The sequence below is a fragment of the Mesoplodon bidens genome, assembly GCF_964165515.1.
Source record: "Mesoplodon bidens genome assembly, chromosome: 15".
NCBI classification, from domain to species: domain Eukaryota; kingdom Metazoa; phylum Chordata; class Mammalia; order Artiodactyla; family Ziphiidae; genus Mesoplodon; species Mesoplodon bidens.
The window spans coordinates 52,134,793-52,148,868 of record NC_138171.1 but is presented as its reverse complement, the minus strand read 5'-3'; the positions used below and the strand labels follow the sequence as shown (position 1 = coordinate 52,148,868).

Sequence of the window (14,076 nt, the reverse complement as noted above, 5' to 3'; positions counted from 1 at the left end):
AATCAAGAAGTTAGATAGCATCAATAATCTTGGTGTATAATAAAATCTCACAGATCAATAACGAAAAAACCAAGAGGCCACAAAGACATAATCTATGTTTTTAAAAATCACAAATGGTCAATAACATATGGGGAAAGTTCTATTATTAATAAAGAAATGTAAATTAAACATATTCACTAATATGGTGGCAGGGTTCTTGTTTCTCAGTAGACCTCTGTATTCACAAACGTGCAGGGAAGAGGTGTTACTCTATTGTTAGAGATACAAATTGGAACCATCTTTTATGTAGGGTAAATTAGCAATAGTCTACATCATATGCCTTATGGTCTATAGCCTTTCTTCTAGTAAATCAACTTGTAGGAATGCATTCAAAGAAAACAATCACAAACATGAGCAAAGAATTAAGTGCCATGGTGCATTAAGATTAGTAAAAACATCACAAATAACCTTGCTGTCCAACACTAAGGAACGTTAAATTATGGTGCATTCCCCAAAAAAAGAAAAAAAAGTGTTGTTAAAAATCACATCATAGAATATTTAACACGGCAAAGTATTTTTTTAAATATTGCTGAGTAGAAAAAGCAAAATCATGAGACCAGCAGAAACACTGCTATTTCTGTGAAGAGGATAAAAAACTACATATAAGAGAAAAAAGAACTAGAAAGAAGGCATATATGTACACTAAAACTAACAGTTGCCACTAAGAGATGGAATTATGAGCCATTCTTTTATTTTCCCTACACTTTCCAGATTTGGTAAAACTTACATAAGCATACATAGAGGCACTGAATGAGTTTACCTAGAGCAATGAGTTTGAACATTCAGTGCACAGAGCTAATGAGCAAGAACTCTGGCCATAAAGGGCAATTTGTATCAGACTCTGACATGAAAGGTTATCAATTAAGAATCAACATTAAGTGTAATTAACATTTAATTACAATGTTAGTCAGTAATACAAAAAAATTTAACATAGAGAAATCCTATCACCCATTTCCTTCCTTCCAACTTACCTCCCTTCAGCCTGTTGGGCCACTGAATTAATCCAGAGAAGATTTTTTCCAATGACCGAAGATGACCAGGCAGCAATTCCCTGTATAGCTTCAGGACAATGAAGTTCACACAGTGCTTCTACCACCATCATGATAGTTACTTCCAATTCATTCCCCTGAGAGTGGCATTCAGAAAAATCAATCACAGACTCAATATCTTCAAAATTCAAATCTCTACTAAATTTACAACTACCGATCACAATCTAAAGCCTGAAGTCAAATTTATTTAACAATTATTTTTACAACAATGAAACTGCATTATTGGAATTACCTAAAATGTTACATATAATGTAGATACAAAGGGGGGGTTGGTGATGGACCTTAATAGCACATGCATGTTAGTCTTTACAAAAGAAACTTACTTAAACATTTAAACTGTGGCATCTTTGGGAGTAACACGTGAAGTAAATATAAAACAAAAATTAAATAACCATGAATTAAAGAATGCTTAATTTTATCTCTTTGAATATTGCCTACTGACATTACCTTAACTGGTAAACAAGTACAATTTTTGGATTCCACTTATTTAGTGACCCTACTTACAAGCCAGCACATTTCCCTACATTATAACATTATTAGTATTATACTTTTACATCTATTATAAAATTATTACACTTTCCTATACATTATATAATCATAAAAATTCTTTCTTTTATACACAAATGTCTTAGAATTACCTTTAAAGTTCTAACCATTAAGCATAAGTAATGTATATTTTCATTCTAAGTAAAAAATATGAATAGGTGACCCTGGAAGTTACTGCTTGTATAAAAATACTGGATCAAAAGCTTTAAAAATGAATAGAACCAGGCTTCCCTGGTGGCGCAGCGGTTGGGAATCCGCCTGCCAATGCAGGGGACACGGGTTCAAGCCCTGGTCCGGGAGGATCCTGCATGCTGTGGAGCAGCTAAGCCCATGTGCCACAGCTGCTGAGCCTGCGCTCTGGAACCCACAAGCCACAACTACTGAAGCCCACGTGCCTAGAGCCCATGCTCCACAACAGGAGAGGCCACCAAAGCGAAGAGTGGCCCCCGCTCTCAGCAACTAGAGAGGACCCGAATGCAGCAGCGAAGACCCAATGCAGCCAAAAATTAAATAAATGAATAAATATATTTTTTAAAAAGTTCATTAAAAAAAAATGGGGGCTTCCCCGGTGGCGCAGTGGTTGAGAATCTGCCTGCCAATGCAGGGGACACGGGTTCGAGCCCTGGTCTGGGAAGATCCCACATGCCGTGGAGCAACTGGACCCATGAGCCACAACTACTGAGCCTGCCCATCTGGAGCATGTGCTCTGCAGCAAGAGAGGCCGCGACAATTAGAGGCCCGCACACTGCGATGAAGAGCGGCCCCCGCTCGCCGCAACTAGAGAAAGCCCTCGCACAGAAACGAAGACTCAACACAGCCAAAAATAACAAATAAATAAATAAATAAATTTATATTTTTAAAAAATGAACAGAACCTTTAACTTCTTTTATCCATAGACTAGATCACAGCAAAGGAATTAAGCCCAAATTCTAATTAACAGATTTGATTAACTCCACACACACACACACACACACACACACCACTTTACCTGAGATGAATTTGTCTTCATTTCTGTAAGCAAGTCGAAGCCATGTCTCACTGTCACAGCAGGCTGTCCTGCCAACAATCCAACCCTCATGATGGAGAGTCGGATCCGAGTCAGCCAGTCTTGACAAGTTTGGCGATTGGTATAGAAAAAAGTCCTAATGACCTTTAGACGAGAAAGAAGAGCTCAGGACTGGTTCAAATTACAGGCAGAGATGTCTCAAATACACATAAAGCATATACATAGGTCTGCTGCGATTTCAGCTCTGCACGCACACACTGCCAGGTTTGACCACGAAACTGACCAAGCAACATTCAGCCCACGGAAACCAACCTTGGGAGGTGATGTTAATGCATTGGCACATCCCTCATATGCATTATACATTAACTTCTCCAGGTTTTCCAGATACTGCAGAAGAAGCACAAGTCTAAGCTGGTTGCTACTGTGGCCTTCATCATTGTCTGCAGTTGTCCACTGACTAACATCTTGATCGGGGTTTAATGTGTGAGCTGCAAGACTTCTAATGATACCTAAAACCAAAAACAGCATTCCAAATTTAAAAGGAATCTTCCAAGATTCTAGAAGTTCTTAGAATAATTTCACAAATTCATATTTATCAAGTATCCTCTGTATATCCATCATTTAAAAACAAAAGTCCCAACAAGATCTTTTCATTTTTAGAGGAAAAAAACATCTTCTCCACACAAATCCCCTAGATTTGTGAACAAAAACACATACAACATGATTATTTAATAAAAGCTTATTCTAACAAACATATCTAAAAGATTAACTGATAAAGTACTAAAGAAAAAAATCATATACTCTCAAATTTTTGCTTTAACAAGATAAGAAATCCATTATTTCTTAATGTAAGCTTGAAAGTATTTACATCACAAAGTTTGAAACAATGCAGAGTCAATTACCTTCAATTGTCTGGAAGGTATCCTGAGCTCTGCCCAGTGGGGTTCTCAACTTAGAAAGGACAGTGAACTGTGCTGCTTCCCAAATAGCCCACTGCCAAAGGACAGCATCTGTCTTTAGTAGATTGCGAGGAATTGTTGATTGGTCACGTTTATCCAGTCTCTGGCAGCTATAGAACAATCTTTCTAACCAATTGTCCTTCCTGGGAAAAGCAGTTTCATATTTAACAGACAATGACAACTTTGTTAAAAAAAAAAAAAAAGACAAAAACAAACTGCAAGGGAAATGGGAGTAGGGGACTACAATCTTCCCTACTTGAAAAAAGCAAACATGTAAAATTGGGAAGCATTATGTCCCCACCTCTCATTTTAAAGAGGTCTTTTACAGTCGAAATAGAATAGGGTATGGTATGGACAGATTATTAGAGTAAAAGGCTCACGATAATTTGACTATCAGGATAAAACATTCATTGCAACTAGAAATCTCCAGAATGCCTCGCCCCCAGGCCCCTCCCCACAGCACTGATGACTAGGTCAGATCAGTTAATTGTCAACTACATTTCACCATTACTGTCAGTTGCAAAGCCCATTTTTATTTCTTCAGATGCCATCTTCAAAGCAACTCCTCCTACTACTGAAAACTTAAAACAACCCATTTGAGAAGAATATTACTTTCTACTCTGCCACCCCTGACATATTTTCTCCTCAAAAGTGGGCACAGGGTTAAGACATTCATGTATATTTAAATTACTTTTCCCAGATGAAAGAGTCAAAGAAATAATCTTACCCTGTTCTATGAGAGTTCCCATACAAAATAAAACTAATAACATCGGAGAAATCTTGTGGGTGGAATGTGTTACTTGGCGCTTTACTCATGTGACTTCTTAATGCTAAAGAAATTTCTTGAATTTCTGTGTGGTTGTTATTGCTGTAGACAGAAAATAAAGTCATTGCTATGCAAAATGTTTTCGTTAAAAAGTTAGTTCATACTGTAAATGAATCATTTCCCTGCTAACTAAATTTGAAAATAAAAACTGATAAAATTAAGACTTAAAAAATACATACAGAAATGTTACAACTTTGAAATTTAAGGTTCTTAAAGCACCAAAATTGACCTAATTTAAAACTATAAAAGAACACAATTTAGTTTTACGAATAATAACTACTGAGAAACATATTTTGAAATTATAAGTATTATTCTGTAGCAATTATCATCTCTTCAGTCACTAAGAAGTGCCATACAAGATGTGATATTAATTCACTAATAGGCAATTTGTCTTTTCCTGAACTAAACATTGTGGGATGTCTTTGCACCAACATACCTCAAGACAACATCTAAAGGAATTGACTTCAATAGCTTTCCAAATGCTTGTCGAATACGAGTTCCACTATGGACTAGCTGAACACGGCAAACATCAACACACCTACAAAAAAATGAAATAGATAATACAAGTGTGGAATATTTCCAAGGATCAAAAGGGCCAGGGTCAAAATACTGGATCTTTAATCCATACCTCTGTAAAAGATCATCTGGTAAGGAAGAGGACAAAGCATGTAGACTGCTGCATGCTTGTAGACAGATATTCACATCTTCGACAAGAGCTATTAAAAATTTAAAGACACTTTCAGCTTGCCAGAAGAAATTATATGCCACTATGTCATAATTTTCTGAACCCATTCATTTCAATAAACACTGAGTGCCTACTATGGATGAGGGGCTGCTCCTGCCTGGTACCATCACTGGCAGTAACATTTGGGAAAATGATACTCTCAACAAAACCCACACAGGGTGACTAGTCTTCACCCAAACCTTTCTCTGAAGGAAACTTTAAAAGTACATGGAATGTATAAACAATCACATAAGCTTAAAAATGTGACAATCACTTAAAAACAACTTGTTTTTCACATATTAAGAATGGCAGGGGCTTCCCTGGTGGCACAGTGGTTAAGAATCTGCCTGCCAATGCAGGGGACGCAGGTTCGTGCCCCGGTCCGGGAAGATCCCACATACCGCAGAGCGGCTGGGCCTGTGAGCCATGGCCGCTGGGCGTGTGCGTCCAGAGCCTGTGCTCCGCAACGGGAGAGGCCACAACAGTGAGAGGCCCGCGTACCGCTAAAAAAAAAAAAAAAAAAAAAAAAAAGAATGGCAAAAAAATTAACACAGATTATGCATTTGTCATTAAAATGGGGATGATACATTTCCAGTCATGAAAAGCACTCAAGTGACTATCTTTCTGCCATTAACAAAGATCTCTTTTAAGCACTGATTAACAAAATTAAATAATCTCAGATTCTTACTGTTGGCTAAAAGGCCTTTGCAAAATTTATGGAAAGATGGAAGAGAGAATAAAGGTGCATATGTTTCAGACTTCCTCATTAAAACAGCCACTTCCAAAGCCCAGGTCATTAATAGTTTCCTGAAACACAAAATATACAGTTGATTTCACACTAAAAAAAATAGAAAAACACCTTGAAAAACTTACTCTTTTTACATTAGTTTTCTTTCGGTCTTTTAAATACCTCAAGCAATAAGAAACAAATATTAAAACTATAGAAATTCCTTTGGCAAAACTGTCTTTTAAGGAAATCTCCCCAAACTAGCATAAATTGTAGCAAAAAATATTTTAAAACCTCTATAAATACATTCATCTATAAAATATTGCAGGAGCGGGAGGTTTCATGTAATTCAGGAAAGAACAAGAAATTCTAGATTAAATAATAAAAACAAAAATTTAAAGTGTTTCACAATGAAGAAGTTGCTCTACCCATTCAAAGGACAGTCTTCATTTCTTTTTCTCAAACTATGAAGCCAAATTAACAAAAGTTAGAAACAATATTATAAGTATTAGTTACCTTGTGTCCTGGTTAAGATTATCTTTCTTAAGCAATATTCCCAGGAGATTTAATATAATTGAGAAATGTTTTTTTGTAGCTGTAGTTACAGTACTAATCACCGCTCCATCAAACAAGGATGGGGACGAGGAACTAAGACTACTAGATATAAAGTGGTCATGCCTGGAAGACAAAATGTGGATCATCTTTTTATCTCTCATTTTTTAAAAAAAGGCAATTCCAAAGTTAAATCAATACATATTTTTAAAAACGTACTCTAGGGACTTCCTTGGTGGCGCAGTGGTTAAGAATCCGCCTGCCAATGCAGGGGACACGGGTTCGATCCCTGGTCAGGGAAGATCCCACATGCCACAGAGCAACTAAGCCCTTGCGCCACAACTGCTGAGCCTGCGCTCTAGAGCCCGCGAGCCACAACTACTGAGCCCAAGTGCCACAACTCCTGAAGCCCATGCTCTGCAACAAGAGAAGCCACCGCAATGAGAAGCCCACTCACAATGAAGAGTAGCCCCTGCTTGCCACTAGAGAAAGCCTGCACACAGCAATGAAGACCCAACACAGCCGAAAATAAACAAATTTATAAAATAAAATAAACTTATAAATGTATACTCTAAAGGGCCCATCTTCCCTTTTCAAAAAAAAAAATTTTTTTTTTCTTAAGAAGTGTATGTAAATACATTACCTGGTACAATGAGAATACAATGTGTAGAGCACTGCATACTGAATGGCAGGAAAGTGAACAGCCAGGTCGCCATGCACAATCATCAGATTCTTACTAAGGAGTGCAAAGACAGTTGGAGACAGTGCCCACATCTGATGACATACAAAAGAAAGTAAATGTATGGCTCCTCCAAGACATACATGAGCATACAAAAAGTGTATCCTTCAAAATATGTCTACACATTTTTAAAAATTAAAATTGACAGATTTAAATTTGGAAACAAGCTAGTACACTAAACCTGGGATCAGCAAATATTTCTTGTGAAGATGAGAGTAAATATCTCAGCCTTTGCAGGCCACATGACACCTCTGGTACAACGTCCAACTCCTCAACTCTGCCACTGCAGAGAGAAAAGTTACAGACAAAAAAACCGGAATGAAAGTGGCTATGTTCCAATAAAAATTCTTTACAAAAAGAGGTGATGTTTGGTGATGGTTGCACAATTCTGTGAGTATGCTAAAAATCACTGAATTGCATACTTTAAATGAGTATTATAATGTATGTGAATTATATCTCAATATTTTTTTTAAAAAAGAAAAAAAAAAAACACGTAGTGGGCTAGATTTGGTCCATGGACTGTAATTTGCTGATCCTTCATCTAAACAAAGCCCTTGCACCCTTCAGTGTAGTAGATCATATTTCCTCAGTTTTCCATGTACTTCAAATGGCAAGTTGCCCTGTCCAGTGAGAAAAAAGGCACACCCTGCCACTCTAAGCCTTTTCCATCCTTCCCTTTCTTTCCATTGCTAAGATAACTCCTTTCCACCTGACTGCCCTGTCCCGACTCCCTCTCGTTTCCAGAGTGCAGGATGTAAACCTCAAATCTGAGCACAATGTAAATTTCTCAACAACCAAATTTTAGAATGCAAAGAATGGAAGAGTCTACCGCAGCCTAGCAGTGAGGGAAAGAGCAGCTATGGAGGGACACAGGGCAATCTGATCTAACAATATGGAAAGCATGCAAATATAAACATCAAATCTTGACTCTTCTCTCCCTTCTCTCTTAGACTACATTATCCCCTTAATTATATCCCATTACTTTTCGTTACGAATAATGTTTTTCAATCCTGCAAGGTCCAATAGGAGGGAGAAATATACTAACCACAGCAATAATTATAAATGAAAAGCATGGTCACTTCAAATTTCTTACAGGAATAAAATCTTTATTCTTTTTCCAAAAGAATATATGAATGTTCCTAGAGAAAAGTAGTTAGTCAAAAAATAAGGACCATATGGAAGCACTAACTCTAGTGGGAAGAAGGAAAAGAGTACCAGGGGAAGAAGGGGTTGCCTATTAAAAGAACTATACAAACTTGCCCTGTAGAAAATGTTGACAATTTTTCTAAAAGCATGCTAGAGTAAATAGGAGAAAGCATTAAAATACATTTTGTAAAAAATAAAACAAATATAAAAAACTTATCAAGGAAAGCAAGAGCTAAACATAATGGCAAGAAAATATTCCTGTCAATTTTAATTATCCAGGCATGTCCAAAATATGGCCATTTGATCTATGTGATTCTGTAGACACACTGCCTTGATAGGTACATGAAATATGTAAACATGCAATAAGAGGCTGAAATAGGATAAAACAAAGTCATTACAAGTAAATACTCACCCCAATCAGTGAGTTTTTAGCATTTCCAATTGTAGTCAGAGCACTGAGGTCAAATATAACTACAAATTTTGCATTGTCTACATTGAATACATGATTCTTAAAAGCCTCATGTTTTATTTCGGAACAGGCATCAGGAAGTTGTAGACTATGTAACAGGTTGTTTAGGGCACAAGTCATTTCTCCCAAAATTAATTTATAGGCAGTCTCCAGAACAGGAATATTCTTCAGGCCGAGCACTGCTTGATAAACAGCATGGGCTACAGCAACAACCTTAAAAAAAGAATTCAGGAAAGTGATAATTAAATGGAAAGTATATTACTATCTGCATAATGGTGATGATGCACATCAGTTTAAGACTGATAAATTTACTGTCCAAAACACCAAAGACCTTAATTTTTAAAAAAGCAATTTAGGAAACCTACATAGTATCAGTAAGCATTTTAAAATCTATAAAGCTTTATTAAAAAAAAGCGTCCTCTAAATTAAAAGTGACGATGTGAAATTTCTTAAAAGTCCTTTTTTTTTCCCAAGCCAGTATCAAAACACATACAAACAGCATTTTATTAAGATAGGTTTTCCTACATCTACTTAGAAAGTCTATACTGGCTTTGACTGGTAGTCGGTTAAGAAGCTAACGATGAAGTTTTATTTACAACATACACATGACATTTTAATGAAACAAATTTAATAAAATCTGAAAAAACTATCTGCATATCACTCATCAAGGTATACAGTATGAAAATCAAATATTAAGTTAATCATAATTTCTATATTCTAAATCAAATATTTATCATTTTGATTTCATTTATGTAGCCTACTAAGGAACATGATTCAAACTCTTCAATGACCTAAGTTTATCAAAAGTCTGATCAATGAATCACTTACCTCTTTTTCTTTATGATATCGCAAAAATAGTAGTTTAGATGATGGTATAAATAGTTTTTCTACAAATGATGATGGCAGTTTTGTATTTATCTGTTCAACAATCTAAAAGAATAAAATAAGAAATGAGCTATCAATTCACAAAAGAACATGGAGGAATCTTAAATGCATATTTCTAAGGGAAAAAAAAAACCAATATGAAAAGGCTGCATACTGTATGATTCTAACTATATGACACTCTGGAAAAGGCAAAACTATAGAGGCTTCCCTGGTGGCACAGTGGTTAAGAATTCACCTGCCAGTGCAGGGGACATGGGTTCGAGCCCTCGTCCGGGAAGATCTTAGTTGCCGCCGAGCAACTAAGCCCATGCGCCACAACTACTGAGCCTGCACTCTAGAGCCCGCGAGTCACAACTATTGAGCCCACGTGCCACAACTACTGAAGCCCACGTGCCTAGAGTCCATGCTCCACAAGACAAGCCACCACAATGAGAAGCCCGCGCACAGCAACGAAGACCCAGTGCAGCCAAAAATAAATAAATTAAAACAAACAAACAAACAAAAACTATAGAAACAGTAAAAAGATCAGTGGTTGCCAGCCAGAAGAGGGGAGAGAATAGGTGGAACACAAGGGATTTTTAGGGCACTGAAACCCTTCTGCATGATACTGTAATGGTGAATACATGGCATTATACATTTGTCAAAACCCATAGAATGTACAATACAGAGAGCGAACCCTAAAGTAAACTATGGACTTTAATTAATAATTATGTCTCAATTTGGCTCATCAGTTGTAATAAAAGTACCACACTAAAACAAGATATTAATAACAGTAATAGAGGAAACTATTGGGGGAAGAGGTTATATGGGAACTCTGTACATTCTGCTTAATTTTTCTGTAAACCTAAAAACTGCTCTGAAAAATAATCTATTAAAGAAAAAAGTAATATATCTAAGCTATATGTTTAGGCCTTAACATTGTGACATTAAAATGTTTAGATACCAAAATAGGATACATGTATTTACACTTAAACATGGATTTTTTTCACATTGGCAAAGGGAAGTGTAACTATGGCAGAAATGTTTAGCAGAATGTCATCTAGAATTTGCTTTGAAATAATCCAGTTGGGGATGCAGAGATGGCAAGGATGAGGCAGAGAGTAGGAGGCCTAGATGAAACCAGATGGGCCATGTGCTTCTAATTATAGAAACTGAGTACTAAGTATGCAGAGATTCATTATACTACTCTACTTTTTTAAAATATACTTCAAAAGGTCCATAATAAAAGGTGGAGAGAGGGGCGATATTTATGATTAAGAAAAGAATAAAAACTATCAAAGAAGTTTTCATGTTTCAGAAACAAAACATAACAGGGTCTTTCAAAATAGCTACCAAGTACCTTCTCTACATAGTATTTATCAGGAGTGCTAGACAGTCTCATGTGAAGGATGATATTTCATCCATAAAAAAAGTAAAGCTACACTGAGATGAGCTCTCAAATACTAAAAGTACACAGATACTAGAGAAAAAACAAACTAGATTATATAGATAAGACTACTTAATGCAAAAAACCACAAACAAACAAGGGCTTAATTTCTTCCGCATCAATTTAAATTTAAGGGCCTGAATAAACATATTAAACAAAAAAGAATTCACATACCAATGTGAGTAAATTCAAGACTGAGATGATATAATCTGTACCACAAGTCTGGCAATTCTCCAGTTGATCTAATCCATATGTAATAACCATGTCACAATGTATAGTCATGCTAGGATCCAAGCTGCCGAGCAAAACACCAACACACTCATTAGCAGCTGTCAACACAGCCTCAGAAAAAAACACCTGGTTTGCCGCCGTCACACATCTCATTACTCTGTACAGAACCTGCAATGGGGAAAACAAGCAGCTTTAAAAAAAACTCATATTCTTCCACAGAGCAAGAAATATTTTCTATTTAATGCAGTTTTAATTGAAAATTAACTGCCTGCCTTGTCAGTAGTCTTTTAATATTCTAGTTCTCAGTGGCTGAATAATAATAAGGGTATCTCTGGTACAATACACAAGAAGGATATTGCCTAAGTATTCTAAAGTACTATTGTGACAGGAATGGAATTTGCCATACTCTATTTCCCTTATACCCAATTCCTATCCCCCCACCAAAGTCACTAAATGGTTGAAGTTCAGAATCTTCATAATAATCAGGAAATACACCAGAACTTAGAACAGTAACAGTGTTAACAACATGGGAATAACCTGCTGTGAGAATAACTTTCTGTAATCTAGCACTTGGACTTTTAATCAATCTTTTAAAACTAAATATCCAAGATAGCTTTAGCTTATGAAAGTTCATGTACTGATGGTCTCTATGTAAAGATAAATATAAATATTCTCATTCATAACATAATACCTATTTGAAGATCATGAAAATCTTATCATTTCCAGCCCCCAAAACCCCCAGTAAACTATAGTAGTCAATGTACTACATTTCTAATAAAAATAACTTAGGAAAAAACAAGTACAGAAAAACAGATACAGAAAAGATTTTTCTCAAATATTCTCAAATATTTTCTCAAATATTTCTCAAATATTCTTTGAAAATTCTCAAAGAATTTCCTCAAAATATTTCTCAAATTTTTCTGTAATATTCAACAACTACTACATATAGGGTTTTCTTGTAAACCTGCATATAGATTTAAAAGGCCTAAAAGACCATTTTTGGCAAAGACCTAAAAGACCTTCATAAAAGAGTACATTTAATATAGAACTATCCCAGAAAATGATACATTCCTGTCCTTTTGTTTTATATCTGAGTTAACTGCTTTTATTTCAACACTGACAGTCATCAACCACCCATCTTTCAGACAGTAAAAATAAAAATATTAAACCACTTGGATCAGTTTTAAAATATTAACATGCTGGTTTTAATTATCTTCAGGACATTTCTGCTCAAATACACAATTAACTTACCAAGAATGACATATATAATTAATGTCCTATTTTATCTAGCAAAGTGTTCAACAAAGTAAATGCTCATAAAAGCTAGAATTTTATACTAGCAGTAAAATTTTAATCATTTAGGTTAAATCTTTTATGACTTTATCACACAGGTTTCTTCTCCCTTCTTATTCAAGCAGAATATAATGATGGGGGTTCATTTCTCACATCCATTACACTGAACCACTCACTGGACTGTAATACAGTGCAGCTGAAGTCTGGGGCTGCTGAAATGTGGCAATCTAGCTACTTCTCATAATTGGTGTCAGGCTATTACATAGTTTAAGTTCTTATATCTTTATATCCTTTGATGTCAGGCTATCAAGTTGTTTCATCCTGTCATGCTTAGAGAAAATTACTTTTCGAGGCCTTCTCTGTTAAGAGTTATTCTTGGTATGTTGAAAAACTAAAAGGAGACACAATAATTTTAAAGCAAAACTCAGTATTATTAAAAAACTAGGGGGCTTCCCTGGTGGCGCAGTGGTTGAGAGTCCGCCTGCCGATGCAGGGGACACAGGTTCGTGCCCCGGTCTGGGAAGATCCCACATGCCTTAGAGCGGCTAGGCCTGTGAGCCATGGCCGCTGAGCCTGTGTGTCCGGAGCCTGTGCTCCGCAACGGGAGAGGCCACAGCAGTAAGAGGCCCGCGCACCGCAAAACAAAACAAAACAAACAAACAAAAAAAACTAAAGAATAAGATTTTAAAATTCATATTAAAAACAAGAATAAATGAACCTACAGAGAATCTCCTAAAAGAAAAGTTCATAGGCGTTTAAAAATTTTTTTCATCAGGTTGGGGGGTGAGGGGAGTGAGATATAGAATTCCCTACTTTTCTGGCTATTTAAGAAAGTGGCCAGAACCTACACACGTTAAACAAATGAGGGATTAATAACATAGCTCACTAGGTAAACAGAAGCATTTAAAAGGAAAGGCAATTTTTGTTGAATGATACTAAAGACTACTATAAAACTTACATCTGTTACGTATGCCTCAGTAATTGGAGGACCCCGAATTGGGCTGAAACGTTCCCCAATGCTCCTCACCACAGTACTGAATACCCGGAGAAGCGCTGCCAACTTTGGTAAGGACACAGATGGAGGTGGAACATCTTCATCCACTGACTCCCCAGAGGCCACATGGCTGAGGTCCTAGATGTGAATTCAACACCATTCTTATTTAAGTAAGACATTGTTTAAAAAACAAAAAACAACTCCCAATTTTAAAATCAATTAACTTTATAATACATTTTTACAAATAAAGAGGAATTTTGGCTTATGAGAAAAGGAAACATGAATCTAAGTATAAAAGTAGATTTTGCTTCTCTAATTATTTAAATAAGCAAATATTAACCTCAATAGATTCTTTGAGCCACTCAAGTCAACAGTATACTAAGCCAATATTATTCACATGAAGAGCAAGGGGGGTTGGGGGCGTTTAGAGGAGGTTGGTTTAAAAAATTATAAGACCTTAGAAGA

The 14,076-nt window shown here is 36.2% G+C and overlaps 1 protein-coding gene across 2 annotated transcripts in view; it reads right to left on the bottom strand.

Annotated features, from left to right (window-relative positions):
- Positions 1-14,076, bottom strand: part of SMG1 (SMG1 nonsense mediated mRNA decay associated PI3K related kinase) — a 95,999-nt gene that overhangs the window by 47,584 nt on the left and 34,339 nt on the right. For both annotated transcript variants that reach the window (XM_081255521.1, XM_081255520.1), the window contains 14 exons: positions 13,576-13,749; positions 11,268-11,492; positions 9,611-9,712; positions 8,726-8,995; positions 7,072-7,202; positions 6,393-6,554; positions 5,838-5,956; positions 5,054-5,141; positions 4,862-4,963; positions 4,327-4,467; positions 3,543-3,742; positions 2,953-3,149; positions 2,623-2,784; positions 1,011-1,165 (listed from right to left, as the gene is read on the bottom strand). In XM_081255521.1, coding sequence (XP_081111647.1) covers positions 1,011-1,165; positions 2,623-2,784; positions 2,953-3,149; positions 3,543-3,742; positions 4,327-4,467; positions 4,862-4,963; positions 5,054-5,141; positions 5,838-5,956; positions 6,393-6,554; positions 7,072-7,202; positions 8,726-8,995; positions 9,611-9,712; positions 11,268-11,492; positions 13,576-13,749 — 2,228 coding nt within the window. The remainder of the gene's footprint in view (positions 1-1,010; positions 1,166-2,622; positions 2,785-2,952; positions 3,150-3,542; positions 3,743-4,326; positions 4,468-4,861; positions 4,964-5,053; positions 5,142-5,837; positions 5,957-6,392; positions 6,555-7,071; positions 7,203-8,725; positions 8,996-9,610; positions 9,713-11,267; positions 11,493-13,575; positions 13,750-14,076) is intronic.